Below are 21,188 nucleotides of genomic sequence, written 5' to 3' on the forward strand. Positions count from 1 at the left end.
ATATATATGAATATTTAGCAGAAGTTACAGAGTGACTCAAGAGCTAGGTTTCATGTGTTAGCACTTATCAAACTTGTTAGAAACCAAGGGGTCATAAATTTATATTCCGGTAATAATGGTATTTCCCTGGATAGTTTTGGAACAAGTTGTAATAACACCCTGGTCTACAAACAATAATTCAAATAAAAGGAAATATTATTATCTTGATAACAATAATGAGAAGTAATATTTTGGCCGTACTCTAATATATTGTATTCTAAAACATTGAATTTATCATTATGTATACAAAATTTTGTTGTCATTTATTGTTGTGGTGGCCATGGCTATTTTCAGTTTAATTTTTACTAATTTATTAATCTGCTAAGAAACTGACTATTTATAAGTGACTAGTCTTAGATACTCAATGAATATTAATGACTATGTACTAGACACTACGTGTAGATGCTAAATGACTGGCAATCTGGTCTGATGACTTCTCTTCATCTGCAACAGTTTAACAGGATATAAATATTCATTTACTTATTGATATTTTGGTTCACTTGTTTTGTATTACAACATATTTTGGAATTGAGTCAACAACCTAAGCTTGTTTTGTTGTGGACTATCACCAATTCAGTTTGTTCCGCTTGACTAAATGCTATGGCCCACAAAGTGGTGGGGTTCATTAAGTGTTCAGTAATGGGTTGTTACATTCTTACATACACGACATGTAAATATTGTTGTCTTAGGTTGAGTTGTTTGTAAAAATACTTTCATTGGAACTATGTTCAGAATATCACTTCATCTTTTAGAAGAAAACGAATAAATGAAGAGCAATTTGCTTTCAAACTAAAAGTTATTTTCCTTCAATTTATGGCTTTTCCAGCAAGTGTAATAATGGTGTGTAAAATGGCTTTGTTTTGCTTCATAGAGCTATTAGTAATTTAACATATAAGGTGATGTAAATTAGAATTATTCTTGCTTTTTGCCAGTTCTATGTGTGAAGAATACGATATATAGAATCTACAGTTTTGGCACATAAACTTGAGTTTAGAAGTTAAGGGTCAAGTTATTGAAGAAATGTTTGAATAATTTTGGGTGTTTTTTTTCCTTCAATTTAAACTATTTCATAGGCTAAAACTTGATATCTTTGTCTGAAAGTAAGCATATTTCCAATTTGTAATTAGCACCTATTTTCACCTAGGTAATCAAATAAAATGCCTCCTGCAGGGACCTCACAACCTATTGGTTAAGTATTTTAACATCCTACAAATTCTAACACAATGAAAAGCATTTTCTGGATCAAAGGAAATTTTGTTTTTGCTGTTACAAAAATTAAATAACACTACCAGGACAAAAATGAAGCCATTAAAATATACATTTCTGACTAGAGATTCCCAAAATCAAAAGTTAATCTAAAAGCTTCATTTGAATCAGGAAGCTAAAACTCATTTATAAACTTCAAAGTTAAACTTTGTAGCAAATTCTTCAACAATGTCTTACATTTCTTTTATTCCAATCCTTTCCTAAAAACTGGTAACATAAAACAAAGAAATGTAATAAAGAAAATTTATAAATAAGCTAATTTGTATAATCATTTACTTTCTGTCTGTCTGTCTGTCTATCTATCTATCTATCTATCTATCCTCTCTCTCTCTCTCTCTCTCTCACACATAAACAAATCATTAATTTGATTTGTTTTATTGGTTTTTTTTCACTTGGATTTTGTTATTTTTTTTTATACCACTGAGTTTGTTTTTTCCAAACTCAGTCAAATGATCTAACATTTAATTTGTTTTTAACGATTGTATGTGTGTCGGGAATCATTTCAGCTGTTTGTATTTTTTTATGGTCATGTAATGATGTTGTTTGTTAATTATTGATTATATTAAATTATTCAATATTTTGGTTTATTCACTCCTGGCATCTACGTACTTGGCTTGGTTGCTGCAGTCAGCTTCTTACAAATATGGTTCAGAATAAAAGTGCAATGAAATCAGCCAACAGATTTGAAGCAATTCAGAATTAAGGAGTTTTTATAAATCGAGCAGTTTTTCGATTCTTATTCAGATTTGTCCAAGTCAAATCGAATAAAAAGATTAAAAGTATTTTATAGGCAGCTATAGACATTATACTAATTTATATTTAATATCTCGTTAATATTAGTCAGGCTTTTTTTTTTTAATTTGAAGCAAAAGTATATGTTAGTTACTTCCTTGTGTGAAATAATTAATCTAAAATTAGTAACAAATATTTCCAGATTTAAATCTTATTTCTCATTGTAATGAGATTTTCTCTGTTGATAAAAGTGAAAGTGGAGTTGCTAATGTAGCAACAGAAATATCTTATTCTTTACATAATCTAATATATTTATATCTGTCGAATGGGCTTGGTTCTATTCTTGAAGTAGCTAAACATTCTCTCTCTCTTTTTAAATTCTAATCTCAAACATTAACATTCACATATTTTATTTTATTTGGTAGTATTTTCTTTTATTTAAAAATAAAAAAGTAAAATCAATAATTAAAAGAATGGTCTTGTAATCTGTTAGAATAACAGTGGTTAATATATGTACAGTTCTTAGCCATTTAATTGTATAACATAAAGCATTACTCTGTGTGTGTGTGTGTGTGTGTGTATGTGTATTAATGACATAATACTTTAATGAAATAAGGTTTCCCTTGACTTTCAGCCAGAAGCTGACGTTTGCTTTCAATGAACTCAGGGTTAAACACTTTAATTGTCGAAGATGTTGTATTGTTAATAACGAGGTGTTTTTTACTGCAGCTGCAACAAGTTTCGTGATTGCCACCACATCACATAAAGCTGCAGCGCTGCACAAATAACAGAAGAATCAAGTGTTGTTATGGTTTGTGGAAAGGATGCTGATGACTGTAACAATGGGGGGGGGGCGCGGGGGAGACGTGCGTTATTGGATTGCGAAAAGGTAGATGTACTTAGAAACGATGGAACAGCTGCTACTACTACTACTGTTGCTGCTGCTGTTGCTACTACTACTACTACTACTACTACTACTACTAGTGCTACTGGAGCTGTTGTTGCAATTACTGCAGCTGCTACTGCAACCCACTAGGTTGATGTCAAGCTTGTATTTATTAACAACAACAGTTGCAGTAAGGAAACGATTTGAAAAAACAAAAAACTATGTCTCCTGAAAGTCAAATACTGCAGTGAGAGTCAACTCGATCAACACTGTTGTTGTTAATAATCATAATCATAATCATAATATTAATTAACTAATTCATTCATTCATGATTTGGTGCTAAATTGACTGGATTGTTTGAACGTCATGGATTAGTGTGACCTCTGAAGTCCGATCGCAACATCTTTTCACTTGTGTCACCATTATTAGAACCGCTGTTCTAACAGTGAAATAATAAAAACTGTTGGAATGGAAGGACCAGCACCGGCTTCTCCTTCAAAGAGGATGAAATCAACTGGATGGGGGCTAGTTACGGTTAGAAAAACTATTTTTTCCCCCTCTTAGCTCATCGTCTCATTTATTATATTTGTGTTGATGTTATATTACTTTTCCGGCCTCAGCTAGCAACACCGACGGCCAGGAGAATCGATGCCGGACTAATATATATATACTCGTGTTTAGCAGATAATAATAATAATGATAATAATAATCGTATAATTTGTAGCAGCTTTAAAATATGAGTATTGCTTTTGTGGGTCGGGAGTTTGGCAAATTTATTAATAATAGATTTGAAATATCTGTCGTATGAAAAATTATGAAATGTTTAAACTAAAAAAATATTGTGTGAAGACTGAATCAGTGAAATTTATGAAACGAAATCTTTTGTGAAATAAGCTTTTCTTTTTGATTTCCTGTTGAAGTCCAGACGTAATATAATAATATATTTATTACAATTGTATTTATATTGTAATTAAGGTGAAATCTGCGATCCACCTCCACACATTTGGTTTTCTCTTTACACTTTCTCTTTCTGTGAAAAACTCGTTCATTCATTGTTGACCATCTTTAAGCAGCTGTCTTCGGTTTCTCTTTCTCATCAAAGGTTTCTTAGCTGTCGCAGTCCACCGCGGTTTATTGTTGTCGCTTGTCAATGAATGACTGCGTTGACGACTGGAATTTCTAGGGGGTATGGTTGTAGATTGACAAGGAAAAAATATTTGGAATGCTATTTTAGAACGTAAATAATTTATTTAAAATCAACAGCAGAACTAAACACATTCACGAAACGCATTGATTTATTAATTTTCTTGATATCTTTTGTCATTTTTGTGATATTAAAAAATATATATTTTGGAATAATAGAAACCGTTCACCTGTCATCAGTTAATTCGGTGCACCTTTTTTAAACTCCTTCGTTGCTTTAATATAAGGTTGACAAAACAATAATATTAGAGCTTTTTTTAAAGTCTCGGTAAGAGTAAATGAATAATTAACTTGATTTTCTGGATATAATTTATTAAATACAACCCTAGAATTTTTCTAGTCGATACACAATTCCAAGACATAAAAAAAAAGAATCCCCCGTTCACACACAGACGCAATTTAATGATTTTGAATTAGGTTTGTTTATATAAGATTCCTCTTATTTATTTCGTTGTGTAGCTCTGATTTGTCCTGACAATAATGTCCAGCCAGCAATGATGTCATAACTGTTACATGCCTTACTCTCTGCACCATCGATATTGTCATTGTGGTCAGCTTTATCGTCATTTTTGCTTATTGTCCTTCTTAAAATCTATTTCATTTGAACTTTATTTCCTTTATTTTTTTTTAATCCTGTTAGTTTAACGATGTCAATGAAAAAAATAAATTTTGGGAAAGTTGATTCAGAACTTGAGATTAACATATTTGAAAGTAAATATTTCTTTACGTGTATAAACTTGTTGTGAAATGAGAAAGACAATAATAATTATTGTAGTATCAATATTATAAATAGAAATATTTACATAGAAAAAATACTTTTTATTGCTCATAAATTAATTTCTTGAGCTAAAATCAATTAAAGACTAGATTTAATGATATAATAGGAGCCAAATTACAAACATGCCATGAAGGGATTATACAGGTAAAGCAGCATAGAATAGACATCTTACTGGATATTTCTGTAGTGTATCTGGAACAGGTAAAACTAGAGGAGCCACCTTACTCTAAGTTGTATCTATGGCAAGTATTGATTCATGACAACATTGCAAGGTAACAAAATCTTTACGGTTTTGTCTCTGCTGGTTCCAGTCAGGAGGGACTAGATTATGGAAACCCCGAAATGCTGGAAATAAAACGAACTGCTGATCCATCAGCCAATAACAATACCATAGCCATCTTTGTGTATGTGTGCACGTGGGAAAAGATAGATATTTGAAATCATGAACCCATCCTGGTTTTATAAAGGTGGCCCCGCAATCAAAACGAGTCTACATAAAAATTAAAAAAAAAAGGTATGGCTGTGTGGTAAGAAGCTTGCTTTCCAACCACATGGTTCTGGGTTCAGTCCCACTGTGTGGCGGACAAGTGCCTTGTACTATAGACATGGGCTGACCAAAGCCTTGTGAGTGGATTTGGTAGATGGAAGATAAAAGAAGCCCATTGTATGTATGTATGTGTGTGTATATATATATATATATATATATATATATATATATATATCTGTGTGTCTGTGTTTGTTCCTCTCCATCACTGTTTGACAACCGGTGTTGGTGTGTTTACATCCCCATAATGCAGCAGTGCAGCAAAAGAGACTGGTAGGATAGGTACCAGGCTTAAAAAAGTAACTTTTGGGGTTGATTTGTTTGACTAAAACCTTTCAGTGTGGTGCTCTAGCATGGCCACAGTCAAATGACTGAAACAAGTAAAAGAATAAAAAAATATAAGTGTATAATCTTCTTTCATTACTCATCTTACTTCATTAAAAGAAACTTCAAAGTAAATATCTGAAGGCAATGATAGCTCTTCCTGCTAAAAGATGGCACATTGTGCCTGTTTAAAGAATTTATGTAGGAATCTGTTTTTGTTGATGAAAGATTCTGTTGTTCAACCCTAAAAGATTGTCATGATTTATACCCCTTCTTTATCAAAATTTAGTCCAACTAGTAAGGTACTAGTAAGCAATGGGAACTAGTGGTGGTCTGTGTTGGTAAACGAAAGACTAGAAACAGTTGAAAAGTCTACAAAATGGATTGTTGTACTGCATGTCCATCATTGCCCTTCACCTGGTGGTTGTAGTCACTTGTTACTTCCTGATTATAATAAAGACAAGGACATAACCCAATCTCATCAGGGCGCTGAGAAGGGGGCTAAAGTTGTAAATCAGGGTTTCTTAACTCTTTTGTCACACATCCCCTAAAAAGTTATCATTAAAACTTTATTGCAAATTTTCTTCACTTATTCCTTGCTGACGTCCCATTGTGAAGTGCCACATTCCACCAAAATATTGTCACAGTCCACTTTGAGAAACACTGCTGTGAACGGAATCATAGTAATATGAAAAGCTGAACAAGTGTTACGTTCATTTACAATCAAAGACATAAACTGAATATAATTAAGGAATTTTACCATTCTGATGTTGGTTCTCAATGAACAGCAACTCGTTTCTAGGGTCACCAACATTCCACTTTTACATTTTGCTTTAAATTTATTGAAAATCTATGTCTGTAGGTGTTGCATGTTGATGGTTGTCCTGTCACCTGATAAATTATGGAGATGACCAAAGTGCACTTCCTTGCATTGTTGTTGTTTTCAAATGATGCCTTCCCATTGCTTAGTAGAGCAGGCCAGCATTCAACCTGAATGGAACACCAATCCATTGCAGGGTTGTCACCTACTTACAGCCAAGTAGACTGAAGCTACATGAAATGATGTGTTTTGCTCAAGAAGACAATGGACCACTGATCTAGGAACTGAAACCACAATCTTGCTATCATGACAGCAACACCCTAACCACTAGGCAATGCACCTTCACTTACAATAAAAGGTAATCACAAAGAATAATAGTGTTAGGTTAATTGGGAGAAGAGGCGGGGCTGACCAAATACCTCCCTGTTCCAAAGTCAAAAGTTTAAGTACCAGAAATTATCTAGGGTTGGCTTTGTTGAAGGTGATGGTCCTGCATGGCTACAGTTCAGTGACTGAAACCAGAAAAAGGAATTCAAGAATATTGCCAAACTTCTTTATTGATATTGAACTGGGGCAAATCGAAGATCTTATTTTGTAATTCACTCTAAATTTCCAATAAGGTTTCCATCTGGAGATTCTCCAGGTAACAAACTTCTAATTTTATGAGCTTGAAGGAACATTTTGGCCAATTTGGCTGAATGACCAGAAAAATTATCATATTGGTATATTGCCAGCCTTGGCGACTGACATCTCTTGTGTATTAATGGAAGAAGATTATTTTTTATGAAAAAAGACAAAATATAGTCTGCATGAGTATTTTCAAGAGGTGGTAGAAATTAGTCAACAGTTTAATTGCTGACAGTAGGATTTAAAATTTTAATTATATCAGAAATATTAATTATTAAATTTTATACAAATATATCTAATTTTATGTTTTGTTAGATGTGTGAGAAATGTGAAAGGAATGTTTCAAGTGGGTGGAGGTGGTCAGCACTTGGCTAGTTTAAAGGATCTGAGGTTAACGTTATAGGAAGAGATCAAGTCTGTGCAGAGGTTGTAGTGTGTTGTTGATGGAAGAGTCTTCTTCAATTAGGGCTGTTTTGCTATCACTCATTAGTTTAATTTTGAAGTGCAGAAAAGTCTAGTTCAACTAATTAGCATTCTGATAAGTCTGTCAAATGTTTTCAATTAATCATGCATTAATTTGTAATTTCAAGATGTTGATGATGTGAATGTTTATTTTTAGAAATACATTGTAGGGTAGGTGTGAGAGGCTGGATCTGGTCAGTTTGAAAACAGGTAGAATATTTGGGCTGGATATGATCAGTTTAAAAACTAAAGGGTTAAAATTATCTGGAAAATGAAATTAAAAGAATTTTTTTTGGTTTTTATGCTGGCAGACAAAAGGTTCATATCTATTTTGGTTGGAGATTTTCATGTGGGATTTTATTCATGTAAAGCAGTAACTGATAAGACAACATTTATAGAATATCAAATTGTTGTGTTCTGTCTCACCCTCAGTTTCTTTAGAGTACCTCTATTGTTTAGAGTACCTCTATTGTTTAGAGTACCTCTATTGTTTAGAGTACCTCTATTGTTGTTTGTAAGTCTGGCCTTGGCTTGTTACTGTCAATAACAAATCCAAGCCTTAAAGCAAGTCATGATTTAATTCTTCTTTCAATTGAGAAGAATGTTTTTAGAAAATGGTGTTGTTGTTGTTGTTATTGTGAATGATTTCATTTTTCTCTTTCATAAGATGACTTATTCAATCAACTCATTGTTAATGAGCAGAATATATCATTGAGTTGCAGTTTCATATGATTTTTGTTCCAAACAAGGCTTGAAACCACTTTGCAGAATAAGGGGCTACAAACCTTGACAGAGGGTGACAGGTTCTAAAGATCTTGACAGAGGGTGACATGTTCTAAAGATCTTGACAGAGGGTGACATGTTCTAAAGATCTTGACAGAGGGTGACATGTTCTAAAGATCTTGACAGAGGGTGACAGGTTCTAAAGATCTTGACAGAGGGTGACTTGTTTTAAAGATCTTGACAAAGGGTACTAGACCAGGAAGTTCATCTGAACAAGGGCCATGAAAATGTTTATAGAAAAGGCACACAACAAAGATTCCAATCTCGTAGAAAGAAGAGAAATCACCATGTTAACAACTAAATTTTGAATTGGATCAAGCAATTTAAGAGACTCGAAGGAGGCATCAGCCCAAAGATAACAGCAATACTCAGTGCCAAGTGAAATTGTAGCCATATGAAGATACAGGACACTTCCAGCTGTAAGAACTTTGCATGCACAGGAGATTTAACCTTAATGGTGGCTGGCATGGCAATGGATTAAACATATTATTATGTTGTATTTAGTTTTTCTGAAAACATTAAAGAATACTGGAGTTAGCAAGTATCCTTGTTTAATACCTACTTTGGTTTTAAACATTCACCAATAGACTTACACTGCTACCAATAAATTCTGTTGACCAATTCAATTCCAATAAATTCTGTTGGCCATTTCCTATGTTCTCGTAATCCATTGTATTTTTTAGCCAATGAAACACCTTTTTTAATCTTTATAAAATGTCACATGACACATTTCTAACAACTATAGTGTATATCTTTTATGAAATGACTAAGAAAATTCACTTTTTCTCAACTCATTTATTCTTCAGTATTCATTCATAGAAGATGGATATTTAGTTTTTTTTAAAATTAGGGTTTGATGTTTAAAGGGACATTTTTTCAGAAAGGAATTTTTGAATGATTGGGTCCATTGAATGAATAATTTACGTCGTAAGAAAGATCAATTTCCAAGCTTTATAAGTATGATCGTTATTTATCGATGAAAAGGAAACTTATGTCGGAATTTTGGTTCAATGATTCAATAAAATATTACCAAAATTTATTGAGCAAAGGATGTAAAAGTAAGCTCCATCAATTGTCATTTGTGAAGATAAAAGTGTAACTTTGAGTGGTAATTTTATTCTGGGCAATAAAAAAGCATCTTAACATCTTTTATATCATAAAAGTAAAAAAGTGTGTGGAGAAGACAAAAGTAAAAAAAAAACCCCCAATTTTTTGAAGAGAAGGAACAGACTTCTTTGATCCTTCCAATTTCAATGTTTTCTGTTGTTTAGTTATTGTCTGTTTTGTGAAAATATACCAGAATTCGCATCTTCAAATGAAATAATTTAATTACATTTCTTAATTTCCATTGCAGATGGCATTTCGAGTGCGGAGCTCTAAGTACCGCCATATTTTTGGCAGTCCGTATAGAAAAGAGCTTTGCTATGAAAATGTTCATATTACAAGAAATGCCCATGACAGTAATTTCTGTGCTGTAAATCCCAAATTTCTGGCAGTTGTGATTGAAGCATCAGGGGGAGGAGCATTTTTAGTACTGCCATTGGAAAAGGTAAGTCTTTTTTAATTGTTATCATCTTTCTTTTTCTAGTCTAGGATTCTTCGTGTTATCATGATTTCAGATTTACAAATACCATTGCTTTCATTAACTTTATTATCACAATACACTTTGGGTTGTTGTATATATATACTTTTCTTCTTTTTTAAAAATCTATTTAAAATCTATTTTCCTTGCAGACTGGTCGTGTTGATATCAATGCTCCCAAAGTAACTGGTCATGCTGGAACAGTTTTGGATATCAAATGGAATCCATTTGATGACAATGTCATTGCTTCAGCTGCTGACGATAACACGGTAAATAATGAGAATAGAAAGAATATTTTCTATTTAATGAAACTGCGTTCTTTCATTTTGGGGGTTTTCATGTTTTCTAATTTCCAAGAATTGGTGAAAACCTTGAACAAGTTTTAAGTGTTTTATAGAATTTTGTATCAAATGCAGCCAAGTACTTAAATGTTTCCAAAGAAATGTCTGTTGATAGATGGAAGATAATTCCATAGGTAATGGTGCCAAATGTTTGTTTTATGAATATATAATGGTGCCAAATATAATGGTGCCATATATAATGGTGCCAAATGTTTGTTTTATGAATATATAATGGTGCCAAATATAATGGTGCCATAGGTAATGGTGCCAAATATAATGGTGCCATAGGTAATGGTGCCAAATGTTTGTTTTATGAATATATAATGGTGCCAAATATAATGGTGCCATATATAATGGTGCCAAATGTTTGTTTTATGAATATATAATGGTGCCAAATATAATGGTGCCATAGGTAATGGTGCCAAATATAATGGTGCCATAGGTAATGGTGCCAAATGTTTGTTTTATGAATATATAATGGTGCCAAATATAATGGTGCCATATATAATGGTGCCAAATGTTTGTTTTATGAATACATCTGCACCATCTGATAATCTTGCTACTTTATTTAATCATGAAATTGTTTTTTGCTCTTTTACTGAACATTTCAAGATCCCCAAAACCTCTACACAGGTGTTTGTCTTTTGGATTTAGGTCAAAGTTTGGCGGATTCCCAATACTATGCATAGTAATCTGACTGAGTGGTCAGTTGACCTTCACGGTCATCAACGTAAGGTCACAAACATTGAATGGCATCCGACTGCTTCGAATATCATTCTCAGTACTGGAATGGACCATAAGGTAATTCTCTCTCTTTTGACTGCTATAAATTTTGTCTTGTATTTTCCTAGTTCATATCGTAACCTGCTGTAATCTAGCAGTTTCCAGTTTTTCTGTGTTTTCCATGTAAAGAAAGTGTCAATGTTCATAATTATGCTTCACAGTGTATTTTGTGGAATGTGGAGCAAGCTGAGCCTCTGAATATCATTAACTGCCATAATGATACTGTGTTCTCGATAACATGGAATCGGGAAGGTAGTCTTTTTGCTACGACAAGCAAGGATAGGAAGATCAGGGTACATGACCCGAGAACTGCCCAAGTTGCCATAGTAAGCTAACATTTGTGATATTTGTTCATTTTGAATTGTATAAAACAGTGAACCACCTGCAGCCATTAATAGGAATAAATGATAGGAAAAAGTTCATTTTTATCTTTAAAATTATAATTTTGTCACTGAATGAATTTTCATGATGTTTTACAAGATGAAACTTTCTATAAATGTTGTTCTATCAGAGCAGTTAATGCAAGTATTTTATAATATAAAACACAAAAAACATGCAAATTAATATTTTGTTTCTTAATTCAATTAAATGTTAATATAGAAAATTTTTTTTTTTTTTAATTTCTGTTTTGATGGTACTTTGCTGTTATATGAAAATGTATTTTATTCTCTCTCCGAATTTTAACTTTATTAACTTAATGAAATATACATTCAAAAGAGATGAAGTATTTTTGCGAAATAAGTTTATTTCAAGAAACTATTTTAGGAAGGAACTGGCCACCAAGGCGTTAAAGCCTCCAAATCTGTTTTTCTTGGAGACACAAACCGGATCTTCACAACAGGCTTCTCAAGATCCAGTGAGCGCCAATACGCTATCTGGGATGTGGTAAGAAAATCTATTTCAAATTTTTATTTTCTGTCTTGTGTCTTACACTTCCAATTGAATTCTTTATGAGCTGACTTGGTATTTCATTTCTTCATATTAAATAAGAAATGGTAAATTATAATAGTTAAAGAAATTGATTAAAAGCATTGAATCTGTCTGGACTAATTGGAGATTTGAGCTATGGTGTATATAATCTTCATTAATTTAATATCTGAAGACTTTTCATGCTTCCATGTTCAGTTCTTTTACTGAAAAATATTACCGTTGTCCCTGTCTTTTAAACATTTTTTATTTTGCTGGAATTATATGATTCCCTATAGAACTCTAACTCTTTGACTAGAGTCTTGATGTTTCAAGAACTTCATTTATCATTTCCTTGGTTTCAAATTTTCGAGTTAACATTTTCTCCATTGATATATTTTTTTTCTTGTTAGTCTTATATCTTGATGATAATTTTTTTTTCTTATTTTCAGAGAAACATGACCAAATCTTTAAAAACTGAAGTAGTGGATTTCTCCAGTGGAATTCTGTTCCCATTTTATGATCATGATAGTAAAGTGATTTTCCTTGCTGGCAAGGTAAGAACCAAACCTGAAAGAAAAAAAAAAAAGAAAAGAAATCAATTTGTGTGTGTGTATGTGTATATATATGTGTGTGTGTGTGTGTGTGTATACATATATATATATGTATACATATATATATATATATATACGTATGTATATATGTATACATATATATATATATATACGTATGTATATATGTATACATATATATATATATATATATATACGTATGTATATATATGTATACATATTTATCAATGTCTTTGTCTCTTCTCAGGGTGATGGTAATATTAGATACTATGAAATAGTAAGTGCTGCCCCCTATTGCCACTATCTCAATCAGTTCCAGTCTTCATCTCCACAAAGAAGTTTAGGTAGGTGACCATTCACATTAATTCTGATTTATTTCATGTATAATTAGTAATCTTGCAATTGTTGTCTTTTAAGTAATGACCTGAGAAACTATTCAACTTTAAATTCTTCAGGAATAATGCCAAAGCGTGGCTGTGATGCTAAGCGCTGTGAAATTGTGCGGTTTTACAAACTTCACACTGCCAAAGATCTGGTGGAGCCAGTTTCAATGATTGTTCCAAGAAAAGTAAGTATTTGATAAGATTTGACTCTCCGACCTCTCTGTCGGAAGAAGATGAGTTTTTCTTTTGTGCTGCTTCAGTGTTTATTTTGTTAATTGGTGATTAAAGTTGATTGCTTTTTGGGTAATTGTTAAGAAATTAATTCTAAAGTAAAATTAATTATTTAGAAAGATTTTGCAATGGAAATTAGATTGCAGTTGATCTGAAGGTTTTCTTGCGATAAAAATACAAATGAAAAGTTTATTTAAAACAAATCTGGATTGCTTGTTTGTAATAAAAATATGAGATTAGACTTCCATTTTGTATTGTGTAAATGAGTTTATAAGATAAGACTAAAGGTGAGCATGCTGGTGTTTTTATTGAGACTCGTTTGGAGTAGAAATGAGAAATTCTCTTGTGTACTCGTATATTTATCAGCATAGTGTGTGGGATTAAAAAGTTCTGGATTGGATCCCACCTTTGGACAATTTGGTTGGCAGAAGGGCACATTTGGTACTGTAGTTCTACATACACTGTGCCCTCCCCCAAATGACTGGATGATCATGGAAGGAATATCTTTGTTCATAAATCTATTCAATTAGGTCTGAGGATAAACGACACCAATAACTTGTATTGTTTTGTTGGTCCATTTGATATTTGAACTCAGAATGCTGAAGACTAAAAGTATTTCAAGGCATTTCGTGTGACCTTCTGCAACTTTGCTGCCTTCGTTTAACATTGCATTCTAAATCTACAACTTGAGTCTTGACAATAGAAATTAATACTAAAATCTATTTGTGTGGAAGATAAAACCATTTTAGACTTTTGAGGAGAAGTGAGCTATATTCATCATTTATTGTTGATGTTCCGTGTTGGCATAGGTTGGATGCTTTGATAGGAACTGATGGCTCCAACGACTGCAGCCACAATTCAACTTTACTTCATTCATACCTTGAGAAAGGTATGAATGGCACACAATTACATTTCTTGTCCATTATAAATCTAAGCTGTTGTCAGACATCAACGGTTCTTAATATCAAAAATTTACTTAGCATTAATTTCAAAAGTCTATCTTCACTATTTTTTTCTTCAGTTGTGTGAAGCCTGTTGTTTTAGATATTTTCTGATTGGCTGATTAGTTCTCTTGAAGCTAATGAAATTTGTATTTTATTAATTTATGTAATTTGTTCATCATTAACTTGTATTTTGAATGTCGTTAATCAACATTTCTCTTATAAAATTTCTCTTTAAATTCTAGTCTGATCAGTTCCAAGATGATATTTTCCCACCAACGGCCAGTTGTGTTCCCTCCCTCACAGCTGATGAATGGATCAGTGGACAAAATAGAGAACCAATTTTAGTTTCACTCCAGGTTAGAATAAATTATTATTATTATTATTGCTGTAGCTGGTCTTGTCATGTTTTATTTCTCTTAACTCTCTGCCCACTGTTCAAATCCTGCAACTTTATGTTAGGAGAATGAGGAGTAGAGAGGGGTAAAGTAGAAGGGAAAATGGCCAGAGGAGAGCAAATTTCTTGCTGTGGAGGAGCGAAATGACTAATCGTATTTTAGGAGAGAGGAGAGAGGAGAGTGATTGGGGGCAGACGGAAGGCGATTAAAAAGTGTGGTAATGATGTGTCAGGGATGCAAACAATTATTGTTGTTGTTATTATTACGAAGGCAGTGAGCTGGCTGAGTCGTTTGCATGATGGGCAAAATGCTTTGTGGTATGTTGTCTGCCGCTATGTTCTGAGTTCAAATTCTGCTGAAGTCGACTTTGCCTTTCATCCTTTCAGGGTCGATAAATTAAGTACTAGTTGAGTGCTGGGGTCGATATAATCGACAGGCTCCCTCCCCCAAAATTTCGGGCTTTGTGCAGAAAGGATTATTATTATTATTAAGGCAGTGAGCTGGCAGAATCGTTAGCATTAAAATCGTTAGCATCAATATCATTTAAGTGGAATGCTTAGCAGCATTTTGTCTGTCTTTAAATTTTGAGTTCAAATTCTGCTGAGGTCAACTTTGCCTTTTGTCCTTTCGGGGTTGATAAATTAAGTACCAGTGAAACACTGGGGTCAATGTAATCAACAAGTCCCTTTCCCCAAATTTCAGGCCTTGTACCTTTAGTAGAAAGGATTAAGGAGGATTATATTATACTTAGATATACTTGCCAGTTGCCATAATAATTGCATGTAACACATCCAGTTTAATTTGTTGACAAATTCTGTTTCTTTTGAGAGAAACATCTGGCACGTTTCTTCTTCATTCCTAAATTACTTGATTGCTTTATTGTCAGGAGTGTCAGAACTAGCATTAATTAACCATCCCCATAATTATGTTAATTACGTAATTGCAACTGGTCTTTAGTTTGCAATTGTACAAATTAAGTAAAAAAAACAAAAAACAAACCTGGATCTGACAATTGACAAAAAAGCATTCATTAGAGGATCTTGTTCTAAAGTGTTTCTACAACTGAAGCATTTGAATGAAATAAAATTCTTACAATTGTGTGTCTCTTATTCAAATTTGGATTATTTTTTTGAAGACAAGGAAAATGAAAAAAATATTTTAGCAAATGATTTTAGATTTATCTTTTTATAAACCAGTTTAATATTTTTGGAGTAATGTTTTGAAGAAATTTAAATTAAATTGTTTTTAATATGTAAAAAAACAACAAACAAAACAGAACAAAAACTCTTCTTACACTAAGGGCATCACACAACATTGGCATTAGGGAGTTGCTTTTTTGTTTGTATTTTTTTTTGTGTGTTTTTATTGATGTCAGTTTGTGGCCATACTGGGGCACTGCCTTTAAGGGTTTTGCTTGATTTTGTTTTGTATTTTATCAATCTGCCTTGGTAATTCAGACTAAACACCACAAGGTATCCTTTTGTTTGACCCGAGGTGCTATGTAGTGGGATTGAACCTAGAATCACATGGTTGTGAAGCAAACTTCTTAACTACACAACTATGTGTCCCTGATTGAATGTTGAAAGAGAGGTTTGCAGTGAATGTGAATGGTGTCTGTTTTGGTTTCAATAAAGGTAAGTCGAAAGAGTTTGAAACAACAAAGGTTCTGGTTAAAAAAACAAAGAAATACTGTAAAGAATCTCTAAAAGAGACTCAAATAACTGAAGAATGTATAAATGGTGTTTGAATAACATCATCGAGATATCATTGGTGTCATTTGCTGGGAAACAAACTGAATTCATTTGCAAGGAAAAAATATTTTATGACTATTGTTGAGAAAGAGAGAGGTATTAAAATGATAAAACCTTAATATTTGAATTCTGTTGACTAAAAATTGAAATTTGGCACAAAATGTTTAAAGATAAAAAAAATCTGAATGTTGTTTATATGTAAATATTTCCCTAGAATTCATGAAAATCAAATCCACATTAAAATTTTTTTTTCTGTGTTCAATATCATTTGTTAAGCTGGATTTAGTATATTTTATTTTATTTATTTTTTCCCCTCCTTAAGGATGGTCAAATGACCAATTGCCCTCCAATTACATCTGCCAAAGCTGTTCAAAAACAGGTAAATAGTCCATTCTCATTGTATCAGTTCTTCATAGTTTGTTGCTTTTAATAACATTCTCTTTAATACCGCCAATAACATTCTCTCTTCTCAATAATCTAATACTTGTATCAATCATTTTACAGAAACAAATCTATTTGGTTGTTTCTTTCTATTTTATAGAATTCTTTTTGAACATTTAAAAAATATTTTTGTTAGGTTTTATTTCCTTTTAAAAACCAATCTGCTTTCATGAAATATTTCTAGTGTTCAGCTGTTGGTTTTAAATATTCTTTGTATATTTGAAAATATTTGTGAAAACAAAAAAATATATGAAACAAAGAAATTGATTATATTTCTATAATAATAAACACGAAATTCTGTGTGTCCGGGACCTCCATATCTCAGTCTATATTTTCTCTATTTAGACATATTATATGTTTTTGGAATCAGGACGATCCCAGGATTGAAAATCTGTCCTTCATTTGGTTCTTGAACATCCAGCTTTGGGATCTGATTTAAAAGCATTTGGGTTGCTATTTCTAGCAGGTAAAGTTTGGCTGATTCACGCCATCTTGGTTGGCGTTTGTCTGAGATCGGTGGGGGGGGGGGATAAATGACATTCGCAAACAATTGGAATTAACTTGGGACAGGAACAATAAGAAGGATTACATTACAAAATTAATTCTCATCCGTCCTTAACCTCTGAACAAACACCACAGGGGCATTTAGTCATTATAGGTGTATTATAGTCATGCTAATTAGGTCTCCTTAGTTTTGGGCTGCAGGTCCAATTAACCCTCTGCAGACAAACTTCTTCAAAGAAACTAATAACCTATTTATGAATTGATTGGATTATGGAAGTCAGCAAATTTTTCCTATTATACTTCTGAATTTAGTTAATCCAAAGGTGTGGGTGTTTGTTAATAAACATTAAGAAGTTAAAAGATAAAAATCTTTCTCCATCTGGAAATTAATCTACAGAAGCAATGCTTATGATAAAAAAACAACTTCCCTTGTTTGTAATAAACTTACAGCAACATTTTACTTAGGTAAACAGAGACGATTAATGTTGTCTCTAGGGAAAAAACAACATATATCCCCTCCCCCTTTACTATTTTGACTAATCCTGGTCTATCTTCTCTGCTAATGCACAATAATATATTGCTTTTATAAATTTCCTTTGTGATATTATATTGTAGAGATTTCATCTAATAACCAAAAAAATCCTTATAAATCTTTAACTCTGTCCGCATGACAATATTGACTTGTTTTGATAACTTTCTGATCTGAAACAAGTAAAACTCTTTTACTCTTATGATTTTCCTTTGAAACTATTTTAATCCTGTCCTTCATTGATATTCTATCAATTCCTGTTACTGTTTTCGTTTCCAAATCGAATTCTTGTCTAACAGCTGTGGCTCATTTCTTTGTTGTTCTGCTTCTATTAACCTGCTTCTTTTGTTAATCAGATTATTTGATAGTTTTTTGCTTGACTTATAAGAAGTGCTTCTCATTTAAATATTTATTTCACTTCTAAAATATGGAAAGTAAATACATTGTTATGCTTTTTGTTGTTATCTTCACAAGAGACTGTTTTGATTGAATTGGGCAGATTTTTTTGGGTAATTAGCTTATTGGTTGTGTTTAATCAATGACATATATGTATATTGATTTTATTTGTTGTACAGAAGGCATAAGAGTGTTCAATACACCTTTAATTTCAAAGTGTATAAAGTCACCTGTAAGTAACCAGGATTATAAATCCATGCCATAGGTGTTTGTGCAGCCAACTTTGTCTCATTGGCTTCATTCATTAATAAACACACACACACACACACACACACTTGTTCTCTCGCTCGCTCTCTCAAGGTCTCCCACTGACTTCAACCTTCCATTACTCTCAAATGGTAAACACCAGAGCTGGCTGCTGTTTTTCACATAGTTTCAATCTTTCTCTTCACTAATCTACAGAAATAGATTATGTTGGATAAGAAGGGCAAACTCTGACATGGCCAATTTTGAATTTTTTCTTCTCCAACATTTTGAAGGTGATGGAGATAATCATAAGCCTCCACTTCCAGACCTCTTTTGTTATTTTCAGCCTCTTCTTCCTTATTTACTTTCATTATGGTTTTTATTAATTCAAATTTAGTGGAAAATTGCTCTAATTTGCTCACATGTCTAGCATGATTACAGGTAAATTCACTGCGAAGACAATTCACTGCAAGGAAAGTTTACTGAGAAAATATATCCATGGTATCTCACCATTAATAGTTAAAAACTATTTTATTGAGAAGAAAAATGGTGAATTGATGGTGAACTTAGCGGACATGATCTAGCACAGTGCCGTTACTCAAACATTGTTGAGCACATCTTAAAAAGAATGTTTGCTCATCCGGTTGTCAAAGCTACCCCCACTGACCCAACACTGAGGTGCTGGCCCTATATATGCCTACTAGAAACATTCCATCTATCGCTCTACTCCTTTGAATCCAAACACAGGAGACCTTAACCATATTCTGGCATGAGAACTTCCTACTTAAGTTATCTGCTGTGGATTCCATTATTTTTGATATTGGAATTTTCCAGTTTTAAGTCTTTTTGAGATTTCTCAGTTCCTTGATTTCAAAAGAAAATGACCCTACTTTGGATTAATTTCCTCAGACCAAATGTCATGTTTAGAAAGATGGTGGTTATTTTATGGTTTATTAAATAGTAAACTTCTCTCATCAGCAGATTGAAATACCATTTTACTTATTCCATTTATGAAGATTTGTTTTTGCTTTTTTTCTCAATGAAGATTTGAGACCCTGAAATGCAGTTATTATTTTGTTTCAAATTAAAGTAGTGAATGACTTACTAATTACTGCCTAGTTGATATTTTAATGATTTTATGATTTAATTATTGCATTTATTATTTCGATAATTTGCCATTTTTTGATTTGTCTTCTGTAATTTTTCTAGCCATTCTTTCTTGACTAAACCCAATCCTTTTCTTTTTAGGATGGAGCCTTAAAGCAAACCCCGACCATCACCACTTTCAAGGCTGTCAACCGTCCCCCATTGGCACGTTCGTCTACATTGCCTACAGCTCAGGTTCCTCCTAGTGTTAACACAGAAATTAATAAGGAACCGGCATCTCTGAAAAACATAAAAAGACTTAGCTCTAATGATGAATTTCTTACTTTATCAAGGTAATTTGCTTTAATTTTTAAATGCGAAACTCAAATTGAGTTTGAATCATTTAAAAGTGGGAGAAAAAAAAGTGTGAATTTTTTCTAAGAAAATGGAATGAAAATGTTATGTGTATTGATCAAAAGTTCATCTTTCTCCCACCCTTTTTGTTGTGATTTTCTTTTGATTGTAGTTGATCAACTTTCACCAGATTTTAATGTTCAAATACTTATGTCTTGAACAAGTTTGTTAATATTTGATTCAAGCATTTTTAATCTTTTATTAGACTTATCATCTCAAAGCTAAATAATTTCACATGCTTTCTTTAAAATATTTATAAACTTTCTAATCCAACTGCTTTACAGTGGATTCTTGTGCTTGAGAAATTTGGTGAAATAGAATTTTTACAAAATTTCTTAACAAAATCTCCTCTGCCCATTTATGTAAGACAAGAAAAGTGTCACATGTTGGTTTAGATGCTACCATAACCTACTTGGATATGTGAGTGTTTTTAGATGACACCCAGAACTGCCATTAAAGATGTAGGTTTGAAGCTATGTACATTTTATATGACTCTATAAAACTACCTGGTCATATTTCACAACAGAATTGATTGTGAGTCAATGTTTGGACATTTTTCACAAGAAATCCTGCCGCTTCTGAAAAAGTGACAATTCCAACATTTCCAGGAAACCTGTTTTTAAATGTTTCAAAATACCAGGAACTGTAACATTTATTGTGAATGACCTGATAAACGGGCTTATCACAGACAGTTAATATCTGTCAATAAAAATGGGTTTATTAGTAATCTGTTACTAATCTACAATTATCCTAATTAAAGCACTCAGTGTTAATGAAATCTGCCATGGGGCCCTGAATGGCTGTTTACTGTGGGTCAGTTTTACAAATGGTGAATGGCTAACATTTTAAGTTATGTTTATAGTATATCTTTATTATTTCAATCTGGTTTTCCAAATATATTTGGGAATTTCATTAGAAAATATTGAGTAGAAAGACCCTAGTGCTGTTCTTCTCCATCCCAGACTTTAGCCGAGAGAATATTCAGTTTCAGTTTTGCATACTTGGATTTTAAGATGACTCCTGCTTGTGGGGTGATTCTCCCACCCTTGATTCACATTCCGTCCTATATGCTGAGGATGCCACTCTATACCTTCCAAATGCACAAATTATTTCACACACAACTCCACAGAGAATTCAGGAACAACATGCAATAGAAACCTGACAGCTTAGTCTCTCTCTCTCTCTCTCTCTCTCTTTTTCTCTCTCTCTCTTTCTCTCTC

General features: G+C 32.7%; 1 protein-coding gene across 18 annotated transcripts in view; it reads left to right on the forward strand.

The window, feature by feature from the left end:
* Positions 1–21,188, forward strand: part of LOC106879469 (coronin-2B) — a 70,625-nt gene that overhangs the window by 33,296 nt on the left and 16,141 nt on the right. For 7 of the 18 annotated variants that reach the window (XM_052974494.1, XM_014929047.2, XM_014929052.2 and 4 more), the window contains exons 1-12: positions 3,063–3,457; positions 9,819–10,013; positions 10,199–10,315; positions 11,042–11,188; positions 11,332–11,496; positions 11,936–12,055; positions 12,529–12,633; positions 12,896–12,992; positions 13,104–13,216; positions 14,449–14,562; positions 16,675–16,731; positions 19,717–19,907. In XM_052974494.1, coding sequence (XP_052830454.1) covers positions 3,392–3,457; positions 9,819–10,013; positions 10,199–10,315; positions 11,042–11,188; positions 11,332–11,496; positions 11,936–12,055; positions 12,529–12,633; positions 12,896–12,992; positions 13,104–13,216; positions 14,449–14,562; positions 16,675–16,731; positions 19,717–19,907 — 1,487 coding nt within the window. In that variant the 5' untranslated portion in view covers positions 3,063–3,391. Of the gene's footprint in view, positions 1–3,059; positions 3,458–9,818; positions 10,014–10,198; positions 10,316–11,041; positions 11,189–11,331; positions 11,497–11,935; positions 12,056–12,528; positions 12,634–12,895; positions 12,993–13,103; positions 13,217–14,448; positions 14,563–16,674; positions 16,732–19,716; positions 19,908–21,188 lie in introns of those variants that run through there. The other 11 variants (XM_014929045.2, XM_052974492.1, XM_014929044.2 and 8 more) reach the window with 7 other exon arrangements.

This window comes from Octopus bimaculoides, chromosome 18 (assembly GCF_001194135.2).
Source record: "Octopus bimaculoides isolate UCB-OBI-ISO-001 chromosome 18, ASM119413v2, whole genome shotgun sequence".
NCBI classification, from domain to species: domain Eukaryota; kingdom Metazoa; phylum Mollusca; class Cephalopoda; order Octopoda; family Octopodidae; genus Octopus; species Octopus bimaculoides.